The 14198-nt window shown below is 40.8% G+C and overlaps 2 protein-coding genes across 5 annotated transcripts; one reads left to right on the forward strand and one right to left on the reverse strand.

The window, feature by feature from the left end:
• Positions 1-1429: 1429 nt before the first annotated feature.
• RB195_004486 (uncharacterized protein) lies at positions 1430-5523 on the reverse strand (the record flags this gene model as incomplete). 2 transcript variants are annotated; one of them, XM_064182344.1, is made up of 11 exons in its annotated part: positions 1430-1454; positions 1524-1561; positions 1627-1674; positions 2108-2523; positions 3280-3391; positions 3731-3811; positions 3941-3944; positions 4884-4928; positions 5118-5190; positions 5257-5309; positions 5480-5523. In XM_064182344.1, the coding sequence occupies 11 exons, from the start codon at positions 5521-5523 to the stop codon at positions 1430-1432; spliced, it is 939 nt and encodes a 312-aa protein (XP_064033610.1). The 2 variants fall into 2 exon arrangements, with proteins under 2 accessions (XP_064033610.1, XP_064033611.1); XM_064182343.1 differs by lacking the exons at positions 1430-1454; positions 3941-3944; positions 4884-4928; ... (1 more) ...; positions 5257-5309; positions 5480-5523 and having other exon boundaries at positions 1549-1674; positions 3731-3799.
• Positions 5524-6477: 954 nt separating this feature from the next.
• Positions 6478-13725, forward strand: RB195_004487 (uncharacterized protein; the record flags this gene model as incomplete). 3 transcript variants are annotated; one of them, XM_064182345.1, is made up of 16 exons in its annotated part: positions 6478-6676; positions 9267-9375; positions 9636-9771; positions 9847-9966; positions 10050-10165; positions 10230-10360; positions 10423-10512; positions 10572-10672; positions 10893-10997; positions 11057-11157; positions 11217-11338; positions 11394-11512; positions 11569-11694; positions 11753-11877; positions 11947-12059; positions 13071-13177. In XM_064182345.1, the coding sequence occupies 16 exons, from the start codon at positions 6478-6480 to the stop codon at positions 13175-13177; spliced, it is 1920 nt and encodes a 639-aa protein (XP_064033612.1). The 3 variants fall into 3 exon arrangements, with proteins under 3 accessions (XP_064033612.1, XP_064033613.1, XP_064033614.1); XM_064182347.1 differs by lacking the exons at positions 6478-6676; positions 9267-9375; positions 13071-13177 and adding exons at positions 13254-13321; positions 13458-13539; positions 13640-13725 and having other exon boundaries at positions 9637-9771; XM_064182346.1 differs by lacking the exons at positions 6478-6676; positions 9267-9375; positions 9636-9771; ... (11 more) ...; positions 11947-12059; positions 13071-13177 and adding exons at positions 13286-13321; positions 13458-13539; positions 13640-13725.
• Between the last annotated feature and the right edge of the window lie 473 nt (positions 13726-14198).

Raw genomic sequence — 14198 nt, forward strand, 5'->3', positions numbered from 1 at the left:
TAGGATCGGGGAACAGTACATTCGAGGATATGGATAAGACGAAAAAGGTGTCCTCTCGGTGCACCAGGTGAACCATGGAAAATAGCAGGTCCAGAAAATTAAGTGTTTTTGTCCGTTCAATAGAAATTTTCGCAGATGCTGGAGCAGAATCGCTTTGTATGAGACTGTCGCTCCTCCTCTGCAGATGAATAGACTTTCCCATTTACCTTTGGAGGAGGTACAGTTCCTATGATCCAAGAACCAAGACACCAATATAGAGAAGACTGGCTCTTTTCCTTTGCTGAATCGATGCCGAATATATTCAGAACCAGGACGTGAACAGGACGTGCCTCGCAGCGCAAGCTCACGCCACTTCTACGCCTTATATGAACTTCCTTCCCAGCCGATTCCACGAAGATTCCTTCAGTTGAGTTCACCCGCTTGAGCACATTCACTCATTGTAAGAACAATCCCCAGTGGAAAACAAAATTCATTCCTCAATTTGCTCAGCCAAAAGTTTTAAACCATCACTGTACGCACAATTGTTGAAATGAGAGAAAAAATCTTGAAATGAAGAGATCGATTCTTGGAAACATGATTGTTAAGGCGAGGAATTTTTTTTCAAGTCACTTTCATTGAGGCTAACGGAGCAAGTGAATCCTCGCAGCCAGATACTACGAATGCTTTCGAGTCTCATGATCCTGATCACAAGCACAACCAGATCATCCCGGTGCTGTAATTTTTCCCATAATTACTGTCCTTCAGTGACGGAATCAGAGGCATCAAAAACATTCAAAGCAATAATTTTCCCAAAAATCTTTGCATCCATAGAACTGATGACGATATGACTCGAATAACGTGAATTTCTTATTAAGTAACCCTATAAGGACTTGTATTCGTAACAGAATCCACTTCACGAGGTTTCACTTCGCCCATCTTCTGGATGTAAAGAGTTGCTTCGTTGTGCAAATTGATCACATGATAACTCTCAATGCTTTTGACTACTCGATTTATAGACTTTATTTCACTGCAGTATTTGCAAGTTTAATCTCAAATCCTAACTATAAGCAGAACGAAGAGAGCGGCAGCAGTGGAAGATCCCTCCAGGTATATCAGAACATCGTCACGGGACCTCATCATAGTGTCTGGAGGAGCATCTTGTACGCATGATATTTTGTAGTAACGATTTATGTCATCTGCAGTCCTCCCGGCGATTCTGCTAAGAATCTTTTTCTTTTTTCTCCTTTTTTCTCGTTGCCCAGCGGAAGTGGAGCCGAAACATTGAGAAATTCCCCAAAAATTCTCCTCTGTCTGGAACCGAACACCAACATCAGTAAAAAATGATGTGATTCCGCTCATTTCAATGTGCAAAATGTGTGCAAAAAAAAGAAATCAATTTGAGCTATTTATCTGTTCACAGAAGTATAAAGTGATGTTTTCTTGTACAATGTTAAACGCGGACTTCTTCTCTTTTTCTAAAATAAAAACTAGAAATATTGCATTAGAATAATGGAAAAATTTGTGTGGTCAAAAATAATTAACACCTTCTAAATGCTTCAGTGAGTTTGTCTACACCATTTTGCTGCGCAATCGTTCGTCAACTTTTACTGTGTCGATGAAACTGGCTGGGTTTGGAGACGATTGCACCGTGCTTCTGAGACGATCGTCGATTCTTTCCGAGTCAACATTTTCAGCCTGGAAGTAAAACAGATTCAGACACAAACAGAACAGATGTTGACAGATTCGGGGACATCAACGTAGTGAGCTCATCACGGTCTGTTCGGTTCGATAAGGCCAGCAAAATCCACAAAAAAAATTCAATGTCCATAGTTGTGGCGTACTGGGAGGATGTGATTTGTGTCACGAGGGACTATCCATCACAAAGTCAAAATCAGAATCGTAGTAACCGCGCCTGGCTGCCTCCAGAGTTTATGGACGCGATGGCATCACATTTTTACGTCTCCGTCGATCCGCAGCAGTATGGCGCTCACTCGATAATCACCAATTAGTTGCAGACGTAAGAATGTGAGTCCATCACACTTCCACACTCTGGGACAGTTTCACTTGACGCAATCAACGCAACCAACGCAACCGAACGATCAAACGTTATCATCATAAGCTTACTGACTTCCACACCGATCGTCTTCTGCACTTCTAAGGTTTTAAATTTTGATTTATCAGTTGCCCCGCTGCTCTGTTCCGGTGCAAGCGCAAGTGACTTATTAGCGTCGTCAAATTCAGCTGGTTCAGCAGTTTTGAAGTAAAATCTCTCGTTCTTTTCGGGCACAGTTCGTCTGTCCATCGCCACTTTATCTTTACGTTGTGCTCCAGTTTCCTTCTTTTCTGCCGCCGTTTTCCTTGAGGAAGGCTTAGATGCTGGCATCTCGTCTTTAGATTTCATCTTCGTTTTCGTGACCTTCTGATCGCCTCTATACTCCTTCTCGTTGTTGTTGTTGTTGTTGTTGTTGTTGTCTTGACCATTTCCGTCACCATTTGGAGCTGGACCATGTGGTGGAGTAAGTGCTGTTTCCAAATCATCATAACCTGAAATATATACAACAAGAATTCTGTTAGAACTTCGGAAACGAACGAACACTCCTCCACACTTCCAGAAATTCTTATGATTTTGTGATTTTCTTGAGCACAAAAGAAAAAAAGAAGCATTGTTGAGAAGAATTTCGAAGAAAATGGATTCCAGTTACGTTTGACAAAAAAAGAAAACTCTAGTCCTTAAAATCCAACGAGTGAAACTATTCCGTGATCTAAGGGGTTTGTAAACTATGAACCTACTCCTGCCTACTGGCGAGAGACTCCTACCTCAAAAATCCCCCCGGATCCTGCCTTTAGGCGGTTTTCATAATTCTGTGACATCGGTCTACATGATGGGGTACAGAGAGGCGACAACTGCGGGCTACTCGAACGACGCAGTTGCTGCGTACATACTACTTTTTGTCGCGCGACATACAGGCACGATATTGAATAACAGCCACCGTATTTTTTTTCTGCTGCTTAACAAATCAACAACACTCTAGTTTGGCTCGTTTTGTGTGAATTCTGGAGTTGGCACTCGTTTGAAAAAAAGGAAGGTTCAGACAATCGTTCCATGCTTTCGCTAGAACGATGATTTTCATTTTGGCGAACTGAGTGTATGCTGCTTTTGCTTCCATTTCCGCTACAATTGGCGATACTATTAAATAATAATATTAAATTAATTAGTGAAATGGTGAATTAATTAGTGAATTAGCGATGAACAATTTTGAATTAATGTTGTGTATAAGATTCTAGAACCAAAAAATCCACCTCTTAATGTGGAAATCTTCGACACATCATGCCTCGCTCCATCTGGTGCTCTCATTCCTCCGGCCACACGTTTCCTATTCACTTTCTTTTGAGCGCAAATTAATGAGGAGCACTGAAAGTGCCGGAGTGGTATCTTTTAGAGCTTTGTTTGTCTTTAAAGAGAATACACCATGAATTTGACTTGAAAAACCACATGGCTCATCTCCCCGTGCGAAAGAAACGGCGTGGGAATTGTTTTAGTTCCCACGGGGTGCGTTAGAACGCGCTTCTCTGTTTCGTTCTTTTTTTTTACATCGACTACGAAGAAATGAGCAGAACCAGGTGGTTTCCCCGCTATCTACGTCCTTGTATTGAAGCTTTCCATGAGAAATCCTTACTACGTCAGGTTTTTGATATCTCTAATCTATATTAGTGAGTAAAAATTGGAATCTATGAGAAAAAAATCACTAACTGCAAACGATAACGTCGCTAACGCTGAGATAATAGTGTAGAGAAGGCCAGCGTCGAATACATCCTGCATTTTATGGCAGAACTAGAAGAAATGAACAACACCGAGGATGTGGGTGATTTGGTGATAGTGAATTATTGATTAGATCGATGGAGATCACTCATAAATCAAGTACCTATAACATTTCTGCAGGAGTGACTTCATGGAATTTACCTCTCTTCACTATTATCGCAGTATAGACCGCGGGGTTAGTGATCGTTCCAAATCCGGAGATGATAGATGGATACATTTTTTCCAACATTCGTACAGTTTATGACGTCACTGGTGTGGCTTCCGTTCCAATTATTTGTTCACATATTGGAATCTGGACAACCTGTCATTAAACGGAAAACACCAATGTTGTCATGTGGGCTAGACGTTAGCCCATATTCCATGTATTCAGTTTTCAGTTAATTGCTACCATATCATTTTTAGTTTTCTCACATAATTTTTTTCAATTCCATATCGTCTGTGAAAGTAAATACACGGTTTGAAAGCAATTACACAATAAATTATTCTGAATCTGAGGTTTGTAACATTTGTCGTCAATTTCCCCCGGAATTTTCCTCTCCACAAAAACCTTTTTGTCGAAAAAGAGTCCTCGGTGTAGCGCAGTTGGTAAGAGGTTCTGCTGTGGCTACAACGTGATCGATAGGGGGTTCGATTCCGCCCTTGTGCCAACCAAGCCCTTCATCCTTCTGCGAACAATCGATAAATTGGTACCCGAGTTGTCTGGGAGGATAAAAGCACTGACTTGACACATCGCTTAGCCCCCACAGATCATTGCATGAGCCAGTTACACGTTCGTAAACCTCAAACGATTCTGAGTTGAAGTGAAGGTGGTGGCGCATCCTAGGCGGATTGATTAACGCCAGACACTTTATCCATTATCGTTTTATATGTCGTTGATGAAATAAATTTATGGTTATTTAAAGGCACAGAACACATGGAAAGAATGGCTGTGTGGATGCATGGTGCCATTTCGCACTTCTCTCTCATCTACAGAATCTAGAAATATTCGAAAATTTTTTTACCATCCCAAGCGTTTTAGGCATATCTACGAAAGTACCTTACCTCCTAAAGTTTGCTAAATTTCCATTTCTTTCAATATTTCTACTGATCATCATTCAATTCTGGCAAAGAATAGCAGAAATTATCAAAGCTAGAAATAAAGGACATTGCCGACCAGAGTAACATCACAGTAAGTACTTGTGATACGAAAAAAAGCAAGAAAAAGTAAAAGCGAAAAAAGTGAGAGCGAAAAAAATAAAAGAGAAGTAACGAAAAAATACGCAGCGGGAACTGAATGAAAACATCAAATAATGAAGAAAGCTACTTAAAAAACTGATACTTTCTAGTTGTAGGCAAATCTGAAGGGAAGATGTTAAACAACCGAAGTAATTTCATCGAGAGTATTTCATACGCTAAAAATAATAATTAAGAAATTGATTAAGTAGCCTATAATCTAATTAGATTGTTCTAGAACTTACCCACGAACTTCAATATCTTTAAATTCTCGATCTCAAATCTCCAATCCTTCGATCTTCAGGAATTTTCACACATCTGCTTCTTGCAATGATACATTTTCAACTCTATCGCCGCATGTCGCATCCTGACGCCACTGTTGGTGGCGTTGGTGTAGCAGAGCCGAGAGCAATTGGTGAATACAGAGTAGACGTGGTGGCGGCTCTTCAGTTCGCACTTGGCTCACACCCTGTCTTTGGCGGAAGTCGGGTGCGAAATCCCAATACCGCCATTTTCGTGTAATAAAAATTCTGTGTAGATCAAAAAATTCATAAGATTATAGAAGTCAGAATTAAAAAGAACTTCATTTCGCCTTTTTCTCCTCCAACTACTCCTCTTCCAGAGGTGAAGATGAGATTTAAACCAAAAACTTTCGCGCGAATATTGGTGTTACCCTAGTCCTTACAGAGAAAAAAATACAAAAAAAAATTTCATGGTTCCATAACTCGTATGTCCAGACAGAAATAGCCTGTCGCTTCTTATTCTAGCATAATTGTGAGCTCGAATATATCAGTTTCTCGTCCCTTCCTTGTTCCGAAGCCATCACCGACATCAAAGGAACCTCTGAAAAATGAGTTCGATGGAGGAGTGAATGAACGATAGAAATCTCACTATCCGTATTATTTCTTATCTATCTATGTGATTGTTCCTGATAGAAAAGATATCCTTCCGGATGTGTTTAAAAACACTGAACGAGGTATGGTTGCTTCATTGTAACACCATGCCTAACGCAAAGGCTACCGAAATTCCTACGGCGAAGCCCACCAGCGTGCCTACCATACCTTGCTGTGGTGAACGTTGCTCTCAAACGACTCGAACGATAATAGCTGTAGGTGCAGCGGTCTTAGTTGGACTTGCTGTCTATGTTTATTTCAACAAAAGAAAGGTGAGCACTGTGTGAGCATAAGCCAATATAAAAAAAATTATGCCGAATTTCTCCTTCTTTTTTTTGCAGAATTTGCGACGTCGCAGAGGTTTCTAGCTCAAGAGTGTTTCGGAAGTCTAAAACTAATGCTGTCATATACGAAACATACCTATTGAAAGCCATTTTTCAGCATTCCTATGTTTTGTTTTAGTGCTTTTGTGTACTCTCAGGTTTGCACCATATAGGGCATACCGTTCCATAGTTTAGATCTAAATAAACCGTTCATACCCGCTTCAGATTGTTTTTTTTTTCAAAATTTTTGATGTTGGGTAATCTCCGCGAAGGAAGAGACGGGTTAAGGGATGTGATCACATGGTCGCGCTCAATCCTAATCATCCTGAAAAACTGCCGTCATATAGTTGGGACAAAACGACATGAAGCACGGACCGTTGCGCAAGCGGCCGCTCTCGGAAGCGGTGCGGTGGAGTCGGAGGTTGGAATCGAGGTGGGACCATGCAGAGGTGTGTGGCGAAGGCGTGGATCCTTACACGATCCCAACCGCTACGCTCCACCGCTCCGCTTTGAGCGCAGCCGCTTGCGCAAATGTCCGTGCTTCATGTCGTTTTGACCGGACTATAGCTACGTACGGCAGAATAACCTCCTACTTTCTTCCCATCAGCATCACCGCAATATATGGTGTAGTTTGGTATGATGATTATGACGGAATGTCTTCTTACGCGCGTTTCTTGCAACGCAGCAGGTGGCGCATGCGTATATCGTAACAGTCTGGACAGGACCACTCGTCAAAGTTCAGCCGTCCGCGACCGACGGTTCAGCGTTACAAAACGACGGACGCCTGTTGTCAAAGATCCAGTGTTCTCTCTAGGCATTTAACGTATGAGAATGTGCCATGGGTTCTGGCATGGTTCTGGACTACAGCACCTTTTCACAGTGCTTGGGAAAGTTGCGCCATACATCATTGCAACTTATACAGCTCCTACGCGCCCAAGGCGCATTATTATATTAATCCTGATTTACTGTAGGTAGTAGATCAAGTTTCGATCCATCCCGACTGCGGATGTAGCGCAGTCACTTAGAGTCCGCTGTACCCGCACGGTCCTTAGTTCAAAACCGAGCTGCCGGGAACCAAACCATTCATCCCTCCGGATTCGATAAATTGGTGCCAGACTTGTCTGGGAGGATAAAAACACTGACTTGATCATCGGCTGGCCCCCTCAAGTCATTACATAGGCCAAAACGAGTCACAAACTCTTAACGATCCTAGAATTGTAGTAAATCGCGTTGGCGTATCCCAAGTGGATTGATACGCCAAAGACTTTTTAATGACTTTAACAGTCAGATTTGTATAAACGGGACCAAATTCTTCGGGATAAATTCTTTTTGCGGAAATCCTCTCAAGAAATATGGCGCTAAGTTTCTTGCGTTCCTCTTCTTATGACTTCCTTTCTTGTTTGAATCATTGTGAGAACAACACACCGCACTCACCTGAATCCATACTATATTAGGCAAACATTCGGGATTTTATACAGTACGAAAAAGTAACATGCTAAATACACACATACCATCTGAACTAAAATGTAATAAGTGAACTGTAAGTGATTTGTGATTTGTGATGTGCGAATCGAATTCGTGGCGATGTCCTTTCAGGATTGAGACGAGGACATTTTCAAAAACAATGGGATAAAAGTAGTATCGAGATTGATAAGCTGTACACGAGGTTGTTAAATAAATTTATTGGCTAACAACGCTAAAAACCTAAAGTGAGCATTCAGTGTAGTCGCTAAATTGGTGATTGAAAGTAGTTTATAAGTTTAGTTGTGGAGAGGTTGGTCGTTTAAAGGCATCACCCCACGAATCTGAGGTGGTGCAGATTTCAGGTGGAGCATTCGTATACGAGATGGGAGACTACGGAGAGGGAGGTGATTCCGTCCATTTCTCGCTAATTGCCGTAAAAAACGGCCCGGAAGATGCGGCGCCGCACAAGACTGGCGCGCTCCAATCGAACCTCCTGTACAAAATGGTGCGCCAAAACGAATGAAGCCGTATCTTCCGGGCCGTTTTTTACGCCAATTAGGAAGAAATGGACGGAATCACCCCCCTCTCTGTAGTCTCCCATCCCGTATGCGAATACTCCACCTGAAATCTGCACCACCTCAGATTCGTGGGGTGATGCCTTTAAATTGTAGATTGAATCGCCCATTTCAGAAAATAAATTTATTTAACAACCTCCTGTACAGCTTATCAAACTCGATACTACATTCAACTATGCCGAGGTTCATTGAAAGTCGAACTTTTCAATATGGGACAAAAGGTCTTGGACGATGGAACATTGTTTCAAGCCAGTATCCTTGGAAGAATTGATGTTCAGGAAAGCCCTTTTGTGTCGAGGTTGGAGCCCAGAAAATGCAGAAGTTGAAGAGATGAACAGGATTCTTTAAAGAGAGAATAATTTCAATGAGTGAAATCACTGACGAGTGGTGAAACTCCTGAATATGTTTATAAATCGCTGCGAATCATGATAAAAAAAAAGGTAGGTGGAATATACAGTACACAAAATACATTTTGAACATAAAATTCATCACAGAAATTTAATTTTTGGGAATGGTACTGTACGTGCTGTCGATTCACCAGGCGATTTACCAGCACGCTAGGATCGCTCAAAACCTTAAAATCTCAAACGGATGTGAAACCAGGACGTCAAAAATATTTGAAATAAATAAATAATAAATATGTCGTGGTTAACAGACATTCCATGATAACTGATATTCAAGTCAGAGAATGAATGAAATCGAAATGGGTCGGGGATTTTAATAAGAGGCTGAGGTGTTTAAAGGGGGGAAAAAAGAGGAAGGGATTCCAGGATTTTTTACAGCGGAACATGGAAGCGAAATCAGAACACTACACTGTAGAAATATTTGTGGTCATGCGATTAGCAGTAATTCCATAACCCGCAACTAAACGGACATTGCCAATTAAGTACATAGTGTTCTCTCAAAAAATTGAGCATGTTTATGAGAGAAGTAAGTTGTATGTAGTTTGATGGAGTTCAGTTTTACTATACGAATACATTATATTTACCAATTTTTTTAGTTGACAATGACATTCCACTGAAGCTTTTGACCTTTGTTAATTCACGACCGGATAGGGACAGCCTGTGGAAGCAAAAAAGCACATGTGTCGAGTACTTCGAAGTGAAACCGTATGTTTCCACCTTAACCATTGTTCGAATATGTAACTAACAGTACATAGTGCACAGTACGTGGGAGTCACATGCTTCTGGATTTGCATAAAAGCCTGCCGCTTTGCGTGAGAAACAGAAAGTAATTTTGTTCACATTTTAATTTTTAAAAGAGCTCATTTCATCATCTCAAATTGAACTTTCCACAAAATTTTTTCCATGAGCCACTGTTTTCCATAGAAGTGATAGGTGCTTCCGCTCTCACAAAATTAATGCTTCAGTATGAAGATTGGATTGTCTCTTCTCATTCTGCTACTGGTCGTCTGCTGCGCGGATGCGGGCCTTCGGGACTTGGGAAAGAAAGTTAAGGACAAAATAAAAGAAGGATTCAAAAATACCATCGACAAGATTAAGACGGTAAGGAAAAAGTCTCAATCTGCAGAATTATCGAACCTATTTCGCCAATCCACTCCTGAGAAGAGTTTCGTTCAGTCGTTGAACCTCACCGACATCCGTCGTATTCACGAAAAATTCGTCAAAGCCGGAGAGAAGTTCGTCAAGAAACTACCTCTCTCAGACGAAAATAAAGAGAAGTTGGAAAAGCTCCTGAAGGTAGGGTCGAGATTTCTTGAAATGCTGCACCGTAGGAAGTCGTTTCTAATATGAATATGCTTCAAAAAAGGTAGAAGTTTCAGAAAATAGTTCGCGTCCACGTGGATCACGTCAATCCGGAAGGCGATGACATAGAGCAGGTGAACGAGAACGCTGGTATCGGAGAAGTGCTGTACCAAGGGGACATGGTTCTGACGGAGTCAGTTCACGTCGCGGAGTTCTGGATGAAGCGCAGCAAACTAGCAACAAACTCGCTCTTTCAGTGAGCAAGCCGACGAAATCCTCAGTGAGGATTCGGGACCAAATCGCGCAAAACGACAGGCGTTCCGCAACAGTCACTACCCGAAAACAATCTGGTCGGATGGCGTTTACTACTATTTTCACCCGACTGCAAGTCTGTATTCTTGTTTATCTTTTCCGACAGTCACTCGCAAACACAACAACTCTTCTGTTCAGGTAATATGGTACGAAGTGTGTTCAAGAAAGCAGCAGCCCTGTGGAGTGCTGAAACTTGCATTGACTTCCACGAGGACGTGATAGGAATGAGTATGTGATGCGTGATCCGCGCCAGATCCATGCAGTTCTGATCGCTGGTTGCATTTCAGGGCCACACAGGATCAAGGTCTTCAGAGACGTCGGTTGTTGGTCCATGGTCGGCAAACTCAACCGCGTTCAAGAACTTTCGCTGGGAAAAGGATGTGAAACGGTGAGTGGCTTCTCCTCCAGAATTCGCTGCTTGATCTGAAAACATTGGTAGTTGCTTTTCTCTTGTAATTGACAACCTCGTTTATTTTTCTCATTCAGCTGTTTGGAAACTATTTGTTATTAGTAGGGGCCTCATTGCGAATCATCCAGAAGCACAGCACATTCACTATTTCCAGTGATCTGAAAAAACAAAACTTTGACTAGGTATTTCTTATTCACAGGTCGCAACGGCGCAACACGAAATCGGTCACTCGCTTGGATTCTACCACGAACAAGCCAGGCACGATCGCGATGAGAACATCATAGTAAACTACGACCACATACAGGTAACAGTACAAAACATCTACGCCGACGTTGCAGCGGTTCCCCAACAGAAAATTTCCAGCCCAGGAATCGGGACCAGTTCAAGAAGCAAAGCACACACACAAACGACAACTACGGACTACCTTACGATTACGGAAGCACGATGCAGTACGGAACCCACAGGTCTGATTTCAACGCATAAAATTCTCGGTTTTATAAAGTATTAGGAGGGATCATTGCAGCGGTTCGATGGACGGTGAACCTACCATGGTTCCTCGTGTCCCATTATATTCAGAAACCTTGGGGTCACCTTTCCTTGGCTTCTACGACAAACTCATGATGAATATACATTACGGATGTCTTGGTCAGTTCCATGCTAGGAATATGTCAGTAGGGAACTCAGTGGAAATTAACTTTAGAAAAGTGCAAAAATTCTCGCTCGGCTGCACAATGTAGGATGGGTGGGTTCCCGAATCCCAGAGACTGCTCACGATGCGTTTGCCCCAGTGGATACGGAGGAAAACTTTGTGATGAACGGGTATGTTGGATCGTTACTTTGCAACAAACAAGGTTCCTGTAGTTTTTCGATTTTAGCCTGAAGGATGTGGAAAAGAATTGACCGCTAGAAGAGACCCTCAGATTCTTGAGGGCGAAATTGGCGAACGCAGTGCAGGAGAAAGGGAAAGGGAAGACATGACCATGTGCACTTTTTGGCTGAAGGTCCTCGGTGACGTGCATCGTTGGTAAAAATCGCCTGTCCTCGAAAACATCCTTTCAGGCACCGCCAGGATCAAAAATCGAAGTCAAGATCGCAAAATTGACGCCTGGTTTCACGGTTGATGGATGTAGGCTTTGGGGTGTGGAGATTAATACTCAGCAGGATCAACGCCTTTCTGGCCATAGGTAAGATCCATGGTGATTCAATCTGCGAAATATTCCACAAGATGTCCGATTCGATCCGATGTGCTTCAGATTCTGCGCTCCCGAAGATGCCGGAGTGAAGCTGGTGTCGCACTCAAACATCGTTCCAATAATAGTTTTTAACAGAAAATTTGTAACTGAATACAAATTGGAGTATCGTCTGGGTACGTTTCCATTGGGAAAATATTAATTGAATTCTGGTATGTTTGGGAAATCTCTGTGAATTTTCAGTGTGATTCCCCTCCAACAAAAATGCCCGTTATTGAACGCAAAGAAGAATTCTACAATCCTATGGTGCGAATGTGAAACCTGTTTACAAATGTATTTACAAAATGAAAAATGAAATAAAATAAATATTTCTGTTTAAGTTACTACTCATAACTACTAAATTATTCTTTAAAGGTTAAGTTATGCAGAGAAGTAGGAAAACTCTAACAAAAAAAAACATTATTTTTATTTTATACAGTTATCAGTCTGAACGTCTGGCTATAGGCGGACATCAGACTTATTTTGGTCCTCCGCTCGCAATCACTGGTTAATAAAATTTAAAACACAGTGCATTTTTTGTAAATTTTTGCTACAGAACCAAATTTTCTTTTTTCTTAACAACGCTTTTCTTCATCGTTTTCACTAACAATTTAAGCGTTGACGAAAAATCTGGTAGTTTTCTTCTCGAAGAACTCAGTACTGCTTTCGGAGTATATTCAAACTTGATTTTACACCTACATTTTTTTAGATATGGCTAAAATTCAAAAACATTTTCCAAAATATGAATTCTTTCTCACATTTTTCTACAGCAATTAACAATTAACACAGAACGATAAAAACACGAACTGCGATAAAGTTTTGTACATTTGAAAAGTTATCTAACCTAAAAACTTCTTCTTCCTCTTTTTTTCTCCTATTTTGTTTGAGATTGGAAAGCAAACTGAAAGAAAGTTATCCTAAAGTTTGCCAGGTTCTGGCAAAATGACTCGCAACGCGTTTTCCTCTTCTCCGATCAGTGAATTTGGACAGAAACCAGAAACTTTGTGAACTTACTGGTTACTGCAAGTACAAAAAAATGTTTACGAGTAACTACTCATCAAATTGACTGTTATCTAGATGGTAGGGGATCAAAATGAGAATATTTGAATGATACACACGGTTCTCTTACACGTTCATTTAGTATTTAGTCGTCTTCTATGTGGCCGATCACTTTGACCTACTTAACGTTCGTCCTGTGCGTTTATACGACTGTAAGCACAATTTCTCTGTAATTTTTTTCTTAGGTGTACTGTAGTTTGTAGAGAATTGCGGCATATTTTTCGATCTGCTACTATAATCGAAACAAAACTGGCCGATTTTGGTGGTGCCAGATCTCGAGCGTTGTTCCACTAGAAATGGCGCAATGGGTCGAGGTCCCACACCTCTACGCGACCGCAATGTACGCAATTACCCCACAAATCATTCATTATTCGCATAAATGGATAAGGAAAGTTTGGAACCAACTAGGCTAAATCTGACTTCTCTTTAGCCTTACAGTAAGTTGTCGAAATAGTTCTAAGTCAAAAAGCTTCCAGTTGTTCCTCACATGTTCGAAAAATAAAAGTCCTGAAGTGAAAAAACGGATAGTTGGAAAATCAATAATCCTGTCAGCTAGTGGTGAGCCAAATAAAATTGGAACAGAATTCTTTTCCATGGAAGACATTTATTGATTTTATTTTTTCCCATAAATCCTCTCCTAGGAATCCGATAAATTCAGATAATCTCTCTGGAAGTTTACAACCAAGTGGAACAAGTGAGAATAAAGAAAAACAATCAGATAGCTCCCAGGAAAAGAAGCCATAAATTTTCCTCCATAGCGATGATAATGGTCAAAGTCTGCTTCTGATTGAAAATTAACTTGAAATTGAAAAATTGAAAAACATTATTGAGACGAAACGAATTAATATTTTGTACAAATACAATAAATCTTAATCCTTATAATAGTACATGTTCCTCTGATTTTTTTAAAAATTAATTTATTGGAATAAACCTGACGGTTTGCCGAGAATCCGCCATCAAAGATATAAGCATACAAAATATACAATTCTGTAGTTGTCTCCCGCATTAAATTGTTATTTTATTTAATTTTGTTTATGTTTAAAATTATTTATTATTTGGCCAGGTCGCCGCAACGTTTTGTGTACCTTAAACAAGAGCTGCCGGAATATTTGATGAGAAAGCGAATAGGAGAAAACAAATGAACAATTTTGAGAAATTATCACAATTATAACATCTATTTATTCATTCAAATATCCCAATGGTACCAAAAGAAAAAA

This window comes from Necator americanus, chromosome I (genome assembly GCF_031761385.1).
Source record: "Necator americanus strain Aroian chromosome I, whole genome shotgun sequence".
NCBI lineage: Eukaryota > Metazoa > Nematoda > Chromadorea > Rhabditida > Ancylostomatidae > Necator > Necator americanus.